Source organism: Sceloporus undulatus, chromosome 4 (genome assembly GCF_019175285.1).
Source record: "Sceloporus undulatus isolate JIND9_A2432 ecotype Alabama chromosome 4, SceUnd_v1.1, whole genome shotgun sequence".
NCBI lineage: Eukaryota > Metazoa > Chordata > Lepidosauria > Squamata > Phrynosomatidae > Sceloporus > Sceloporus undulatus.
Genome location: NC_056525.1, coordinates 123,142,260 through 123,160,693, shown reverse-complemented (window position 1 = coordinate 123,160,693; position 18,434 = coordinate 123,142,260). Strand labels below are relative to the sequence as shown.

Here is an 18,434-nt window from a genome sequence, read left to right as displayed (position 1 = left end):
CTATCTGGGATCTCAGATATGTGAAGTGCTTTATCAGACTTAATGATTCCAGATGGTTATGTCAATAATATTCTCCCCCCCTCCTTTGATTGGTGGTGGGAGAGGTGGGTTCAGAACAGTCAGACTTAAGGACATCTATTATCACATTGCCAATCATTTCTGTCATTCAGTACCATTGGTTTGCTTTGGATGACAAGTTTACATTCTGTGCCTTTTCTACCCCTCCCCCCACCAAAAATGGGGGGAAAGGATGAAGCACCTCTCCTGGTAGTCCCCAGGAATGCTTTTTCAGCTTTTACATAGATTACTAAGGTTCCCTGCACTGTTTAAAATTTTCATAAAATACAAATTTCAGAACCAGAAATGAACTTGGGTGGATCTGAGAACCAGATTTCTCCATCTTTAACCCAACAAGAACCACATTTACTGCCAAAACTGCAAAGAAATTTGAACAATTAGCTACCACATCTTTAGATAATTTTGTCATTTAAAGTAGCCTTTTTTTGTAGCCGTTGCTATTGTGTGTGGGTCTAGTAGCAGGCCTATTACTACTACCAGGTGGCCTTGTCAAATTTTGCTTGTAAAGAAGACCATGGCAAGCATTGATGATACATATCACTTCACATGCTGTTACAGCAATGTGTATCTCTAAGATCAGGGTTCCAATATGTATTTTTAAATGTGACATTCAATATAAATTTTATACATCTAAGTTTACAAAAGTAACCAACTATAAGATTGTATTACTAATTCTTGAGATTATTTTCTAATTAAAGAAAAAAACTTCTCTGTTTCTTTATGCCACAGCAGGCAGTTTTAGGGGACTTGGGCACTAAATGTTTACCAACAACACTCATTGAGCCCTGAAATGTGCCAAATGATTAAAGTAAAGGCAAGGAGGGAGCAGAATTCTGCTTCTGGTTCCTTTTTTCTTTTTAAATTTCAGGGGATTTTATCAGGTTTGGGGGAGTGTTGTCTCCTCTTCTGTGTGTTGTGTATTTTTAATAAAGCAGTATTTAAAGTCTCCAGATGCAGGGAAATGCTTCTGATATAGAAATACCAGAATATATCTAAATACAAGTTGTATATAAAAACTGTATTATAAAACAATAACAGCATATATGGCTATATATGTAATATAACTTAAACTTTTCTGTTACTAATTTTCCAGGCATTTACGAGACAAAGGAGAAGATGACAAAATGCCGCCACTCAGAAAGAAACAACGTGGCCTGCTTCTGAAGCTGCAGCAGGAGAAGGTAAAAACGAATCCTGGTTGCACCGAGGTACTAGGTTGCACTAGGTCATTAGTAAATTTTGGATTGTGTAAGCTAGGGAATTTTTCTGATCCTGTACTCTGAACATGTACAGTGAACATTGAATACCAAGCTTAGCAATGTGTTCCCTCTAAGTGGTAAAGAGGAACCTTCCACTGCTTTATTGAGGAAACCCCTCATCGGAGACCTCTTTAGGTCTTTAGTAGTCATGCCAGGAAGAAAGTTGTTCACTATTGCCCAACATTTGTAGGCTTCCTGCAAGAGAACTATATGTCATCTTTCATCTTTAAGCCCAATGTTAAATCAACACATCACTTTTATTTCTATATGATTTGAAATTTACAACCAAATAAGAATACAACAGTAGAACTAGGCTATGTCAAACTACTTTGGCTTGATTTATAATATGCATAATAATTGTATATTGACCAAGATCCTCTGTTATCTTGGCAGAGTATAAAGCTCCACCAGGTGTGTCTCTGCTTCCTCCCCCTGCTCCCAGTCCCCAGCATTTTCACAACATACCATTCTGCTGTAGTGTGCCCACTTAGCCATTTAGTGATGGAGCAACCAAAACACCCAGTATTTGGCAGGTTTGCAGCAAGATGTACAAAGAAAACATCTTTTTCTACACCTCCAGAGGACCTCTAGGAGATCTAGGGGGAAGCTGCCTTATTTGTTTATCTGGCTGCAGAAACACAGCCAGACAGTGCATGTTACTCGCTACTCTCACCCCAGTCACAAAATGGCCATCAGGCTTCACTGCAGCAGAATGCATGGGCATGGGGTTGTTGTTCAATGCAAGTGCTGGATGCCTTTTTCCCCAATGACTTTAAAAGGATATATGAAGGCACAGTGCCTGTGTATGTCACCAAAAGGATTCCAACCATTATATAAAAACAGTACGTTGCATAACAAACCTTATGGAAGTGGGGTGCAGATCTGTGGCAAAGCCATCACCATGTCCAGAGCCTTATCACGGCTACAGAAGGTGCTCTTTGTTTCTATCCTGTAGCAGCTGTTCAGATGGCAGATGTAGTTCACCAGGACTTGTGGGAAGACACATTAGGGAAATAAGGCATAGGATCCTGCAGACCCATGACTTTCCCCAATATGACCTTTTCCACCCTCACTACTGTCCTGACTATGACCAGTGGGACAGCAACAGCAGTTGAGCTTTCTGTCACTGCACTGCAATAATCTGCAACAGCAGACCTTTCTCTATTAGTGGATAGGAATATCAATAGCATGGTGTGGCCCATCAGCCATAATATTCTATTCTATGTTATTCCATAATAACATAGAATTGCTCCATAAATACATAATGCTGAAACATATTTTTAATTTTTAAATGCATTAGTTGTTCACATGTTGATAGGCAGTTGTTGTACTATTCAATAATACACATTATGTGTGTCTGTGTAGATGGTTATAGAATTTCAACACTCATTCTGTTGTATTTTCATGTTTCATTATGTTTAGAAAACATTTTCAGTATTGACAAATTCTTATGTTTTGCCCAATGGCACCTGTGTTCATGGGACTTCACTAATTACTGTGAGCCTAAGAGACAGGTACTTGCATAGAGAAACTTGGGGTTTTCTTGACAAGTTTCTTCAGAGTGGGTTTGCCATTGCCATCCTCCGAGGTTGAGAGAGTGTGACTTGCCTAAGGCCACACAGTGGGGGTTTTATGGCTGAGTGGGGATTCAAACCCTGCTGTCCAGTCATAGCTCAGTGTTCAAACCACTACACCAGGATGGCTGTCTCATATCAGTATTTATATATTCCTACTTCCAAGAAACCTTAAAGTAAGTTACAGTATTTACTTGCTGTTTTTTAGAAAGTAGCAATAGTAACTGAATGATTAATAGAACTATGTAAGCCAGATATGAACAGCTATTGGCAGTATTGTATCTCTAATTTACTGTTTAAAGTTAAAACAGTACATTACAAATATAATGCAGTTAAAAGGACAATGGTAGCCACTTCTGCAGCTTCTCAAACAATTATTGTTGGCTTCTGTTCCTGACTCTCACAATTCCTCACTGATTAATGGTTGTTCTGTCTCTTCACCACAATACTACCTTTCCCAAACTGTCTTCTTAGTTTGTCTGCTTCACACTGCTACAGCCTCCTTTCTTCATTCTCCTCACTTGTTTGCTTCTTCTTCAGCCATTTCTGCTCTCTCTGATTCTTTCTGTCTACCACCAAGCCATTTTCTTCTTAAACTCACATTCTACTGTGAGCTCTTAGCTGCCTGCACAGCTGGGCCACTGCATTTTTATTTTATGCATAAAGTAATTCAAAACGAATGGTGCAAAACTAAAGCTGTTCTTACTTGGTTTTGCACCATTCTTTTTGAATCCCCTGGTATAAATTTTATTATGGGCCTTTAATTCTCAAGAAGCCACATCTTATGTTAACATTGAAACTCAGGTCAGAAAGCAACAAGTAGTTCTTGATCATACACTGTTTTTATGATAGCCAAAACCTGTAGTCCTATGAATATTTATTTAGAAGTAAGTCCTGTTGGGCTTAGTGGTTTCAGTTCTAGCTCTAGTTCTGTAAAATGAAGAGTTCATCTTCCTGGCTTTCCTGTCTCCCCACTTTTTATATAGGGTCCTGTGTTCCTTAAAAATCTTCCCCTTTAGGCTAGAAGTCTCTTGACAATGGTGTGGATTATGATGTAGAGAGCTACAGATGGAAGGTGAAGTTCATAGAAATGTGTTGTGTGAGCGGAAGCTTGTGATATATTTTTAGTAAATTTACATAAAAGCAAGCTTGTAATAATACCTACAGGAGTTAGGTAGGCTTAAGCAGACATGGTCCCTGCTTTGAGATTAAAGTAGTCGTAACTTATAAGGAAAGTGAAACTCATTGGGTGAAAGAAACGGAAAACTGGTGATAAGATACTTTACTCAGAATCAGAGAGTCAAGGAAGGAGAAATAGAAATCATGGGAGAAAAGGTAAGCTTCAGCCTGTGTGCAACAGAAGAGATGCTTTGAGGGGAGAAGATAATTTTTAACAAGAAGATTAGATGCAGCAAAATGAAGGGAGTGGGAGAGTGTGTAGAAAAACAAAAGAGAAGATTAGTAGGGGCAAGTACTCAGGTACATAAATGTTAGAATAAGCAGCTTACAATGCATAGAAGAAAAACAATGAAGATACCGGGAGCGGGGAGAGAAGCAGTGGTTGAATCAGCAAGCAGAAAAGAATGAGCAGAATGGCAAGATGAAGTGGAGAAGAGGCTGGAGATGAGCAAGAGATTCACCAGTATGAAAATTACTGCTTTTGTTTTGCTTTGTTGTGCTTACCCAATAAGGCTGAAATTAAGCGTCTTCAGGAGGCCAATAAGGCAGCCCGGAAAGAGAGGCAGCTGATCCTTAAGCAACAAGAAGAGATAGAACGAATACGTCAAACTACTATGAAACTGCAGGAAAAACTGAAGTCTGCAGGGGAAAATAAACTGGTAAGCTATACAGCAAATGCTGGAATCACCCCTCTGACAATCAGCCAGTTAATGTGCTATTTTAGTTCCCAGATTGAATAACTGATGTTCCTTGAGACAGAAAAGAGGGGGTATACCTTTGCAAAATAAACAATTGAACCTAAAAACATGGTTGGCTTTTTAATAAGTACTTAGTAAGAAGATAAGATAAATAGAGCAATCAATATATTTATGAAACAAATAATGTATAACCAATAGCAGAGTGCTTGCAGTACTGCTACTTGATTCATCATAGTCAAAAGACTATTTTTTAAAAAAATAATTAGAAGAGTAAACTATATATGATAAAGAAAAATGAAAACTCTTGTTGGAACTGCCAATGGTGATGATGAGTCTACATTTTTCTGACTTTACTTAAGATATGGGTTAGCTTTTATATATAACTGATATAAGAGACTTGGCCATGAAAATTTTAAAATCCATCATTTTTTCCAGATTTACATACGTAAATGAGCTAGCAAGTTGTGATGTTTTTCCATATGAGAAACTGACAAAACTAGAAACCGGCATAATATGCTTCTCAGTGTTTAAATTAATTAAAGTTCTTATCATTGTAGGAGCATCGCAGTGAGGATGATGTGAAACAAACTCATTCTTCAACCCCACTACCAACAGATGCAGAGACAGGCAGCCCTTCTTCCATTTCCAGCTGTGAGACAAGTAGCATTATGCAGAAATTAAAGAAAATGCGTAGCCGGATGGATGAGAAGTAACTATTTGTGCTTCTTTTATTGCTAACATGAGTAAATGGTTATGAGGTTACTCTGTTCTTCAGAGTTTGGTTTTGCTTCCTACAGCTGCAGAGGTAGTTCGATTTAACAAGCGTTGTTGATGGTTTGGCGTTGTACATTGAACATATGAGTGAAAACAAACACATAGAATTGCCTTTTTATCTAATCCAGTTACTGTCTACTCTTCCTGGCAGCAAGAGATTCTTTGGGTAAAGAAGAGTGCTCCCTGTCCTGCTGTGTGAAGTATTCTTTAACTGAAGATCCTGAGGGTTGAGTCTGGGACCTTCTGCATGTAAAGCATGTATTCCTTTCCTGAGTCATGTGTAGACCCTCTGTAGGTTACATTCTGCAGTAATTGAAGCCTGAATTCTGTACAGACAGATTGCTTACTGCACAATGCATCGTACAGAATGTGATACATGTCTCAGTGCAGTTAATAAAGAAATGTCTTTTCTCTTCTGAAGTTTATCTCCAGACAACCAGGAACTTGAACAGTTAAACATGATGGTACAGATTTATCTGAAGAACAATTGCTTCATACTGTAGCATGGTGGAACATTAATTGGACTGAGTATTTATAAATTACGAACAGCATACCTGTTTCCATTGAGAAATGTTTTGTGTATCCTGTGTAACAGGCATCTTGCAAATATACCCATCATATTGAAAGAAAGGCTGACAGATGTTTTGTCTTATAACTGTTTTTACAAATCATTCTGAATGTAGTCCTGGATATTTCATCTGCAGAAAATGTCTTCTTGTGTGTTCCTCCCCCATTGTTACAGATTCAAATCAATATGTGGGGCTCAGGTGTCTGTGTCCTAAGATTTCATTAAGCATACTACAATTTTCCTTCCCATCCAAGCTTTCCTAAAAGCTCCACTAAAAATAAGAAAATCCTCTGGAGAGGTGTCCTGTGTAGTATAAATTTGGACAGCAGTAATGGAGGCACAGCAGTTCACCTCTAATTTGTTTAAAAGAAACACCCAATATCATTGTTAGGTTTCACGCTAGTACTTTTAAAAAAGATCTATTAGTTTTAAGACTAGAAAGTACAAATCTCCTAAACCCAGTGATTTAGTGAGATAAATAATATTGATACTTATTGCATTTTCACAAAGACCAGTTTTATGTCTGCGTTTGGCAAAGGTGCCAATAAGACAAACACAGTATTAAAGTAAAGGTAAAGCTTTCTCCTTTGACAAGGTTGTCAAGTTGTGTCCAACTGTAGGAGGTGGTAAAGATAAAGACAGGTTGAAGAATTGTGCTATCTCAACTGTTCCACAAATACTCAGATTTATCTGGCAGTTTGAAGAAAATATTAGGATTGATCATGGCTAAAGAAGAAAGTGGAAAAACTGTCTTGTGGTTTGCATGTGAACAGGAGCATGCTCTGTCAAAGAATTAACCCCTTGTGATTCAAACTCCTAACATGGAACCACCTAAACAGAAATGATTCTTTGTGCTGCTTTGTCTTAGCTAGTCCTTACTGTGCTTTATAACTCCTAGTTTCTATGAGTAGCATGGCTTTTACTTTCTAACACCTTTCTCAGCCAGGTAGTTTTTCTGGTTTAAAAAAACTAGCCATGAAGATATTTCACAATAAAATGCTGTTCTAGTACACATCAGTCCTTGAAAATGGAAGTATAAGCGGAATCCACTCAACTGCTTGTGCAAAGTAGCACCTTATGAACTCATTGAGTTTACACAATACAATTCATAAAGTTTATTTTTTGTCGTTATTTAAGTTTTTAGACAAGTGATGCTGTGTACTGAGGCTATCCCCAGCTTCTTCTTTGGAAGAGTTCATTCATTTAATTTAGATGGCTAATTCTTTGTTAGTATAATTGGGACTAGAACACAGCTTAAAACTTTGGTTCAAATGGTCAAAATAGTAGACCTTTCAAAATGCAGTATAGAAGCCAATAGATGTGATCACTTTCTTTAAGTACCAGAAAAGAGGCTTGAAAAAGCAGAAAAGGACATTTACCACTGCAGGAAGTGGTAAGTTTTTGACAGAGAATGGAGGATTGTAGTGAAAACACGGTTTAGCTTTGTTGCCTTTAGAGTCTGCTTGTGGAGTGTTGATATGTTTGACATTTTGAGACTTATTTAAGACAAGACTCTGTGTTAGATGCTCTCCTACTCTCGCTTTTCTGTCTGTTTCTTGCTATCTTGGCTTAAAACTCTTCCTCCTTATTTTGTAGACACTGCTCTCCTGTTCACTACTTCTTCTCTGTCTTTACGTCTCACCACTGGGCTTCTCTCAGTGTCTGTTTTCCCAACCTCCATCCCAAATTCCAGCTGTATATCTACAACCAATTGGTCAGGTAACTTTCTACCTTTTTCAGTGGTAGACTCTTTGATCGAGCATGCTCTGTTCAGTTTTACGTGACTAGGAAACTCTTCATAAGGATATCCCCCTACAGACCTTTCTCTCTCCTATGCAAAGTTTTAAGGCTGGTACTGCTGCATACAGTCACTGGCAGACTCTTGCTTTAAGCTAACTAATGTATAAATTGGTGTTGGATACCAAGATCACCAATTTCATTTTTTCAAAACTCTGTACAAGTAAAATTTAATTCAGTTGTTGCTTCTTAACCTTTCCAAATTGGTACTGAATATAAAATTCTCCATAGAAATGAACCCAATTTGTAGATAAGAATAACAATGCAAACTAATCAAACTTATTTCTATTTCTGGTAGCTGTATTTTTCCTCTAATTATTTGGGATGATTTCATGTTCTAGAGTTGTCAAAAAACATGGATACAGGAGGAAGGAGAAATACAAAAATGAAAGCTTATTGGCCAAGAGAAGGGTCATGTAAAAAGAAAAAACTGAATTACAGAGGCTTCTGCCTCCTTTCTTAGCCATTCGATTGCTTTATGGTCAAACCTTTTATTCTTTCACCATTTTGAGTCCTTCCTACATATTTCCAAAATGGTCTCTGTGGTTGTGAGCTTCAGTTTTATGGTTTTTTAACTGGATGTGATCAATCTCATAGTTTTAATTTGTGTGAAACAAGGATTTAATTTCTCTTTTTAAAATATTGATAAACAAATTTCCTCAAGCTGTTAAGATTTTTAAAGACAAACTTGTTCACTTTGTATCATTCCACAAATCCTTGCAACAGGAGTCTAGCTCCAAATTTATTGGGAGTCCATAACTAAGTGTACGTTAACACCATCATCATGACCAATGAAGTTGCCAGGAAGTACAGGTCCGAGGAACCAGTTGGCAGAAAAATACCCGAAAGGTGTGGGTGGGTCCTCCTTAGTACCAGCTTCCTCTGCTGCTTCTGTGAGAGGATGGAGATGACCAAGACAGGATATTAGATTTCCAGTGCAACATATTGGCTAATCAAAAGATCACAAGGAATCTGATGCCAACAAATTTAAATCTTTGGAGCTTAAAATATAGCTCATATTTGTGTATTTGTTTGTTAGCTGTCTCTGCATTGGCTTTAAGTCATGTGCATTCTAGTTGAGCACAGGAACATAAGCCTAGCCACCAGCACACAACTGTAGCATACCATTAATTTTCACATCCATCATTAAGAAGGATTCTTCACCCTGATGTGGACGTTTCCATTTTGTCTTTTGTGGGCATTTGTTATAACACAAACTTATAAACAAACTATCTTTGTTACTTCTCAACCAAATGTCCTTATGATGCTAAAGAGATTCAATGAATGCCCTCTTGAGGAAGAGATCCTCCTATGCATTGCTTTCTTTTGTGGGATATATAGTGTAAATTTGTATTTTGTTGTATAGAAGTTTCAGGTATAGAAGTTTCAGGTACTGCTAGCAAAAAGCCCTTTGTATTGAATGGTTTCAAGGTCCTGTGGAAAGTCACAATATCAGTTACCAAATGTTTGTTTCTATTAGCTTGGGTTTTGTTTTGTTTTGTTTTGTTTTGTTTTACCATCTTCCATTGTGTCCCATTGTATCTGATCCAGCTCTGCTATTAGGAAGAATGATGGCTTGCCTCCAGGAAGAACATTTAGGATACTATTCAAAAGGCATTAACTTACTCTTCAATTGTTATGTGTGTCTCAATAGATGCTATTTGCATTTTCTGTCTTGGGCAACAAAGTGCTGAGGCAGTAAACCATTTTGCCTTTAGAATTTAACTACTTTTATATTCTTACTACTTGAATGTTTTGGAGCCCTCTTTTCATTGTTGGGACCATTCAGAAACAGGGCAAAATAAGTGGATTGAGGGAGAGGGCTTAATGCTATCTCAGCTGCTCCTTTTTGGAAGATTGTGATGTGGAGTGTAACCAAAAAGTAAACTTGGTGTGGAGTTCTAGATTACTGCTGTTGGTGAGAGAGACCAACTGAATTTTACAATTATATGAAAAGCTGTATTGGAGTAAATCTTTCTCTTAGCAGTGCAGTTATAAATGTATGCATATTGATGGTTTTAGATCTATGTATTTTGATAGTTAGCTGTAGACTTGGATGAAAAAATCAAACTGGATGAGAGGAGGACACATTTTGAGGTGTGTGTGTTTATAAGGGGGAATTCCATTAATGGCTACAGATTTCTCCTTCATGATAAACATAGTAATTTACAAATTCATACATTTTGGGTTGGTTTTTCACAGAAAGGAAAATGTGTAGAAATGTGTGGAGTGGGAGGTATTAACTTCAGGGTTTTTACCTCCCACTCCTTCATCTGTTCAGACCCTCTTCTTCATCTGTTCAGGCTGTATTCAATGTGAAAACACGGCAATAACTGAAAAATTATTAAATTGAATAATACAGTACATCCTTCCACATTATATTTGACACTTCAGGGCACTGGTGATCAATTCTTCATTGCTTCTCTGTCAGGTTTTTAACTAAGCGAGAACAAAAACTGATGCAGCGTCGACAGCATGCTGAAGAACTGCTACAGTGGAAGCGCCGTTTAGATGCAGAAGAAGCAGAAATACGTCAAATAGAGAAACAAGCGTTAGCTGCCTGGGACAGAGAGCTGCTCAAAGCAAAGGCAAACAAAAAGGGTGCAGGAGACCAGAAATCTGATCAGAAAGGTACAAATATGAAAGCTGTCTTTGGAAGGAATGTCCTGATTTCTTCCAGCAGGTTGCTGATTGTGTGGGAAAAGCCCATAGAGGTGGCTCCATCCACGTGATCATTGATGTTGTGTGCCTTCAAGTTGTTTCTGACTTACGGTAATCCTAAGGCGAACCAATCAGAGGGTTTTCTTGACAGGATTTGTTCAGAGTGGGTTTGCCCTTGCCTTCCTCTGAGGCTGAGAAAAATGTGACTTGTCCAGAGTCACCCTGTGTGGCTTTATATTGGCATGCTATTTGTTCCTGTTTTGAACTCTGTGGATGGAGGCATTTTGGGGTAGGATTTTTGCCACTGTTTTGACATGGCAGCAAAAGATTTAACACTGAACCCCCATTTGCATATCTTTTCCTCACTGCTTCAAGGTTTTTGTCCTCACCTGGGTGACGTATATTAAGCTACACATTGAAACATGAGGAGAGAGGAAAACTAGCTAAAGTAAAAGCACTTTGAGTACTTTGTTGTAACTAGGGATGTGACACTAATTTGTTGCAGTTTGCTAAGTATACATGTTTTTGTTTTCTCAGACCCTTTAAATATCTATTTACAAGCTGAGAAATTTGTCACCTGCTCACCTAAGTGTGAGAATTTTCAGATCGTTCTTTCATGAATGAACTAATGGCACAGGCACTTCCATTGGAAAAGTGTTGTTCTGAATGTTTTTATTGCTTTATTGCTTCAATACTTTGCTTAGGCTGAGCAGTTAATCATTTGCGGGTTCAACTGAGTCTGTCTCTTGCATGGGTCTAGCTTAACCTGGTACTTGGTGTCTATAACAACTTGTTACTGTGGGGATATACAGACCTTTAAGCTGTCTCTCTCTTCCTCTCCCCCCCCGGCATCCCCTTCCTCTCAGAAACAGCTAGTGAAGAAGATTCTTCAGTACTACCTTGTTCTCGCTTGAATAGTGAAAGCTCTGTGCCAGAAGAATTGGGCAGCTTACCTGTTGAGTCTAGGCCAGCAACGGTCCCCGAGGACCAAGACAATACACTTACTGAAGAAATGGTTTATACACAAGAACTAGAGTCCTCTGCCTCACCTGGAAAACATGTAAGAGACTTTTATTTTAATTAGAGATCTAAATATGATGTATAAACCATATTTCTTTTGTCATTCAAGATAAGGTTTTTGGTTGAACTGTGAACTAGACTAGAAAATATCAACTAGACAAGAACATATCTGAAGTCATATTTTTCTTTCTGATGTGATAAAGGGTTTTTGGTCCAGAACACACTGCAGGGCTTTGAGTGACCACAGTTATGGGAATCATAACACCCCAAAATACAGCCCATGCATGGGCAAGGGGCACCCGTACTTGAGTTTGACCTGTTCATGAGCCAAATGGCAGCCAACACACTGCCAAAGTCCTGGTTTTGGGAGAAACAGCAGATCTTTATGTTTCATCCACACATTACAGGATTTGTATTATGGTTCTCTGATCATAGAAGCCACCATGTGAAAATGTTTCTCTGAACCTAGGTTCCCCCCCCCACACACACACACACACCACACACACACACACTCCTGCTGAGTTGGATGGGACCCCTTGAGACTACCTTTTTATCTAAAATAAACCTCGCTGCTGCCACCCCCTGATGGATTATCCTTTCTCACCCCACCAACACAGCCGGACTTTCCTGGGGGATTCCACAAATACTTTTCCTTACCAATTTAGGAAAGAACAAGTCATAGAGGAAAGGAGTTTAAAGAAGCAGAGTACTTAAAAAAAGTTTTATTCTAACTGAAGGAGTCCTGGAGCAAAAGGATATCACTACATGAGGGACCAACTTGTCCTCCAGGCACAAACACAAAGCTACCATATATACTCGACTATAAATCGACCTCATATATAAGTCAAGGGCAAGTTTTTGGGCCAAAATTATAGATTTTGATATGATCCATGGATGAGTTGAGGGTAATACAGGCACATATAATAAAGGATGTAAAGAATGAAGTAAAAGAGAACAATTCCAAAAATTCCAGCAGGCATAACTATTAGTGCATATACTAAAGGCTGGATGGATGGGAGAGTAGAAGAGAGTCAGTGCTTCTAGGGCAGATTAAACTGTTGCCTGTCAACACACACACACACGCATACAATCAACCATCTGTTTTCGTGGGGGATCCGTTCCGGACCCCCCCCCATGTATTGGGGGGTTTCATGTATTCCAGTCCCATTGGCTTGAATGTAGGCATGTGGCTGCGGGAGTGCGGATGTGCACACCTCGGGCACATGTCCCATTATTTCCCCCTCCATTCGTCCCTTACACATAAGCGAGGGACTCGGTTTCCAAAACCACGAAAACAGAGGGAGGACTGTATATGTGTTAAAATGCAGTACTTACATTGACTCATGGATAAGTTGACTCAGGTTATTTGGGTTGATATTTAAACCTTAATTTCTAGACTTATACATCAATACAGTGGATACTTGTTATACGCTGGGGTTTGGTTCCAAGATCCCCTGTGTATAACAAAATCCGTGATGCTCAAGTCCCATTAAATATAATGACATAGCTTAATGGCGTCCCTTATAGAAAATGGAAAATCAAGGTCTGATATTTGAAATTTATACTTTTTTTAATATTTTCAAACCGTGTATGCTTGAATCCGTGTATAAAAAATCCGTGTATAAAAAGGGTCAAATGTATATACAGTAAGTTACAATCATTTCAGCCAAACCAATTTATGACCAAAGACGGCTTTCCATGTATCTTATTAATTAATTGAAACCATGAATGTTTTTCAGAATACTGTTTTTACAAACATATTACTCTCTTTCCTTTTGAATAGTCACCTTCCAAGAGTAGTGCATCCATCTCGAAGCAAGCATCTAGCAAAGCAACTCACAGAACAGGAGGGCAACCTCATTTATCTATAAAATCCCAGGATGTTTCCTACAGTTGGTCTGATGAGTCTTTGTCCATGACCCAGTCAGGTATGCATTAAATCTTTAAGGTTACTGTCTTAAATTTCAGCCACCACCTGTCAAACTCAACTTTTAGGAATTACACTGTATTCTTAATTCTTCTCTGTAAAAATGGTGTGTAGTTGTTAAACTAAATATTGCTAAGGGAAATGTAGAAAGTCACTCTAGAGAGCTTGTGTATTATGCTGAATGCCAGTGTTTCTTTTTGCCCACCATTTTCAGGTGGTGGGGCTAAATCACATTGGTTCTGTGTTTGAAAGGTTTACATATAAAACCTTAATATGTAAATGTTTTACTTATAACTGAGGGTGAGGATTCTATCAAAGTTTCATTGAAAATATTGCAGAAATGCTTAATTTTGCTTAAGTATCAGTAAGACTTGACTGCCCCTAGAATTATAAAGAGTACAGCATTAAATATGTGTTCATGTATTTTCATCAAATTAGGTGACACTTTACAGCATGAACAAAAATCATAGGGTCATGTCCAAAAGATGTTACAAAGTGAACAGAGAAGTAGACAAGGCATGGGTAAAAAGAGTGTAACCTGAACAAAAGCAATGGGATGTATATTAACTTTGTTAGTGTTTTGGTATTGATTAAAGACTTACTGAGATATTTTTTTAAAGTAAATGTTATAGGATACCTTGTAAGTGATCAATTTTTGTAAGATGCAAGTATACCTTTTCTCTTAAAGTATTCAAATATACCTTATCAGAAACTACGTCTGATCAAAGTGATATTGAAAGCCGAATCCGAGCCTTGAAGGATGAGCTACGGAAGAGAAAATCTGTTGTTTACCAGCTGAAAAAGGAACAAAAGAAGAGACACAAGGAGAGACTGAAAGCCCAGGAGGCCAGTTTGATCAAACAGTTAGAAGTAAGAATTTCTTTGGAAAAGATCTTGCAGAAAAACAATATATCAGAATGAATATATTTTCTTGCCTGCCTTCACATAAAAAAATATCAGTGTTACAAATTAATATGCCAATGTTTCCTTTAACCCCATGTTGCAATGAATTAATAGATAAATTGGAAAATTTAAGGTGTTTTAAGATTTTTTTCCTCACTGATCCAGGGTGGTAGTGATGCTGATGGAAAGCATTAGAAATAAAAATATTCCTAATTCATTTAGGATAATTAATAATCTAACAGTTGAAATGAAAATATATCCCAGATATTCTTTAAATCTTGGATGTCTCAAAGTCAATTTAATATTTAAAACCAAGCAAAAGGATATCTTCACAATTATCCTTCATTTACATCTGTGGGTAGCTGATTTTCAAGGTGAGAGACTTCAGGCTCACAGATTCTTTATAAACTTTCTTATCCATTGCCAGACTTATGATGAATTCATCAAAAAGACTGAAGCAGAATTGAATCATGATATGGAGGCAACACCTACAGCAAAACCTCAAATCAAAACACTTTCTTCAGCTACCGAGAAGCCAAAGATCAAACCACCTCCACTCCATAGGTAATTCAGTGGCTTAAATTTAACATTGTATTGCAGATTTTCTAGATATGCACCCTTATTCTATTTAGAAAAAATTCTGCCTCTTCCATGTATGTAGATGTAGCATAGCCTACTACATTATACTGCAAGAGAGATCAAAAGGTATTGGCAAATTGATTTTTTTAAAAACCCTCCCAGGTACCAAGATTTTGTCTCGTGTGTAGTGTCAAGTATTGATATGCAGTATTTTAAACATCACAATATTCCTCACTACTCAAAACATTACTACTAGTTGTTCCACATTCACCTTCTCCATCCCCGACCCCCAATTTATAATAAAAGCCAAAGGCTAAGAGATGCAGAAATTAACCCCCTAGCATTCTATATGTACATAGGTAAATGATATGGAATATAAAGTGACGTAAAGACATAAAAAGATACAAACTTAAGATCAGCATGTATCTAATTTAGTACGCACACCCCAACTCTGCCCCCAGGGCACCATGATGCCATGTGTTGCACCACACAGCACACAGTGTCACGGTGTTGCATCCAGATGATGCAGCGCCAAAGGAGCGCCTTAAACCTGCGGCACCTCATCTATCGTGCCCCTTACAGGATGCAAAAAAGAGCCACTTTTTGCGGCTCCTTTTTGTGCCCTGGAAAGCCCAGATCAGGGCCGTGGCATGCGGTTGCCGATCTGGCGCAGCTGGAGCAGGGACGTAGCCAGGATTTTGGGAAGGGGGGGTCCAGACTAAGTGCCACCATTATAATCAGGCTTGGGTGCAGTGGCGCGGCAGCACACACCATTCATTTTATCTAACGGAAGGGGGGGTCCGGACCCCAAGAACCCCCCCCCCTTGGCTACATCCCTGGCTGGAGGCAGTTAAAGGCCACCCCTTAGGGGCAGTCTGCACAGCCTCTAAGCCTCCATTTAATCTTCTCTGTGAACAGAGGTCTCTGTGGGGTATAATGTCAAAAGAGTTTGCACAGTCTGTTATGAACAATAAAAATGGAAAATGGAATTAAGACATTCTCTATGCATTAACCAGATCTCTGAAATTAGGAAACCTTGTGGACTGTGGGATAGAACATTGCATGTTGGGATAGCTGGGTTTGGTTTTTGACGTTATGCCCTAATTCATAAGGAAGAGCCCTCCCTCCAATCCATCTGCCTTGGTCCAAGCCTCAGAGGGAGAGAAGAACCACTGGACCTCATCCCCTTTCCCACCATCATTCCCTTCTCCTTTTGTTTCATGTCTTTTAGATTGTAAGCCTGAGGGCAGGGAACTGTCTGATTAAAAATAATAATTGTAAGCCGCCCTGAGAGCCATTAGGGCTGAAGGGTGAGATATAAATACCTAAATAAATAAATAAATTCAGACATGAACATTGACTAGATCATGAATGCTACTGTCTAGATTTGTTGGGGGCAATTAGGTTACAGTTGTAAACCGCTTAGAGACTGCTTAGTGTGGTATGAAGCAGTATCTACCATATATACTTGATTATAAGTCAACCTCATGTGTAAGTTGAGGGCAGGTTTTTGAGCCAAAATTATGGATTTTGATGTAACCCGAGGATAAGTCAAGGGTAAAACCTAGGAGCATGTAACAAAGGATCTAAAAGATGAAGCAATGGAAAATAATGTCAAAGAACTTGCAAAATTCCAGCAGGCATCATTGTTTGTGCTCATACTAAAAGCTGGATTGATGAGAGAATAGACGAGAATCATTGCTTCCAGGACAGATGAGGCTCTTGTCTTTCACCAGAGAATGGCTCCTTTTTGAAATAAGAGTTAAAGTACAGTACTTACATTGATCTGTTGGTGAGTGAACTAAGGTTTTTTGGATCAATTTTTAGACTAAAATTTCTAGACTTATCCATGAGTATATACAGTAAAAGATGCTGCTATTGCCATTGCTAGATTTAATAGACTCAGGGCTATACAGACCACCCCAAAGGGGCGGTCTGCAGCCCCCCTTTCCTGGCTGGATTGGGGCTGCGGTAGCCTCACGCTGCAGCCCTGATCCGGCCTCTGGAGCGACTCCTTTTTGCACCGTCCAAAGGGTGACATTGCTGTGGCAGCACAACTGTATGACACCCTTTCGTCACTGCATCATTCCGTTGCCTGGAATGGCGTGCGGCATCATGACGCTCTGGAGGGGGAGTCAGGGCATCCAGAGTCAGGACACTGTGCCCTGACTCTGCCCACAGGCCGGCACAAATTAATGAATGAATTGCTCCTATTTCCCTTAGGTGGTTCTTTAATTCTCTTCCCTGTTTAGTGCCTTATCTGTAGTGCATCATTTGTTGGAGAGGTTTGTCATTTACCCATTTTACATGTCCATGGCTATATCTGTCTGTATTTTAGATCTGAGACATCAAAAAGCTGGAAATCACTAACTGATTCTGAACGTTCCAGAGGATCCTTGGTGTCCATTGCAGAGCATATTGGTACGTAGCTTGGAAAACAAATGCCATACTGAAAACTTGGCATCTATTTACACTGTGCAAAAAGTCTGAACCAGATATACTAATATCGAGCTAAGAATATTCTTCTTTTGGGCTATAAAGGTTAAATTACAAATAATGTGAAGTCATATTATTTTTTAACATTTTAAATGTTTCCCCCAAATAATCAATTTCTGAAACTATAACTCCTTGACATAAGGTTATTGAAAGTGAAGTAAGATGTTGTTACAACTATTTGCTGTTCATTCAAAGTGTGACTTTCAAAGATGCAGCTTATTTTGGTATTTGGATTTTCCGCCTTGTAGTAGTTCCCACATCTTCCTTGTAGATACAGTTACATTGTGTCTTTTCATTTTTCTGTAATTTCTAGGTTGAGATAGGCATTAGAAAGAACACCTGAGATTAAAATAGGTTTACTCTGCCTACAATATGCTTGACACTACTAATTATTCTGTTATGTTACATAATTAAAATGAATCCTTTTAATCTGGAAGGTGTAGGTGTGGTGGAAATTTTAGAAGAAACATAGAACATATAAGAGATGGAGGGGCAACAAAAGAGATAGTTACTTCAACAGCCGTATACTTATATATATTGGACTCTGAAATTAAATTGATTTAAAATATGGGGGGTTAAATTCTTACTTCCTTAACCTTAATAAAATGGGGCTTTCCTACTTTCCCATTCACCTGTAGTCCCCTCCCCTTACAATCTGCTCTTTAGTGTTGGGCAACCTTTAGAAATTGTATGGGACTGTGGTGTACAGCTATTTTAGACTGATAGGAAAGTTGGTAGAAATGCCCCTTTGGAGTAATGGAGAAAATGAACTTTAGATATTTAGACAGATAATTGATTTTTCTACTTAAATGTAAAAATATGTAATAGTATAAAAGAGTATTATTTATAGTACAGAAAAGGTACATGAGGTTTCTTTTCTTCAGTTCAAAACTTCCCTGAGCATGAGCCAAACTAATACAG

The 18,434-nt window shown here is 38.5% G+C and overlaps 1 protein-coding gene across 5 annotated transcripts in view; it reads left to right on the top strand.

Moving 5' to 3' along the window:
• Window positions 1–18,434, top strand: part of CEP350 (centrosomal protein 350) — a 71,731-nt gene that overhangs the window by 41,406 nt on the left and 11,891 nt on the right. For 2 of the 5 annotated variants that reach the window (XM_042462262.1, XM_042462261.1), the window contains exons 23-32: window positions 1,172–1,259; window positions 4,603–4,749; window positions 5,346–5,497; window positions 7,727–7,849; window positions 10,359–10,558; window positions 11,455–11,648; window positions 13,392–13,536; window positions 14,224–14,405; window positions 14,866–15,002; window positions 17,356–17,438. In XM_042462262.1, coding sequence (XP_042318196.1) covers window positions 1,172–1,259; window positions 4,603–4,749; window positions 5,346–5,497; window positions 7,727–7,849; window positions 10,359–10,558; window positions 11,455–11,648; window positions 13,392–13,536; window positions 14,224–14,405; window positions 14,866–15,002; window positions 17,356–17,438 — 1,451 coding nt within the window. The remainder of the gene's footprint in view (window positions 1–1,171; window positions 1,260–4,602; window positions 4,750–5,345; window positions 5,498–7,726; window positions 7,850–10,358; window positions 10,559–11,454; window positions 11,649–13,391; window positions 13,537–14,223; window positions 14,406–14,865; window positions 15,003–17,355; window positions 17,439–18,434) is intronic. The other 3 variants (XM_042462265.1, XM_042462267.1, XM_042462266.1) reach the window with 3 other exon arrangements.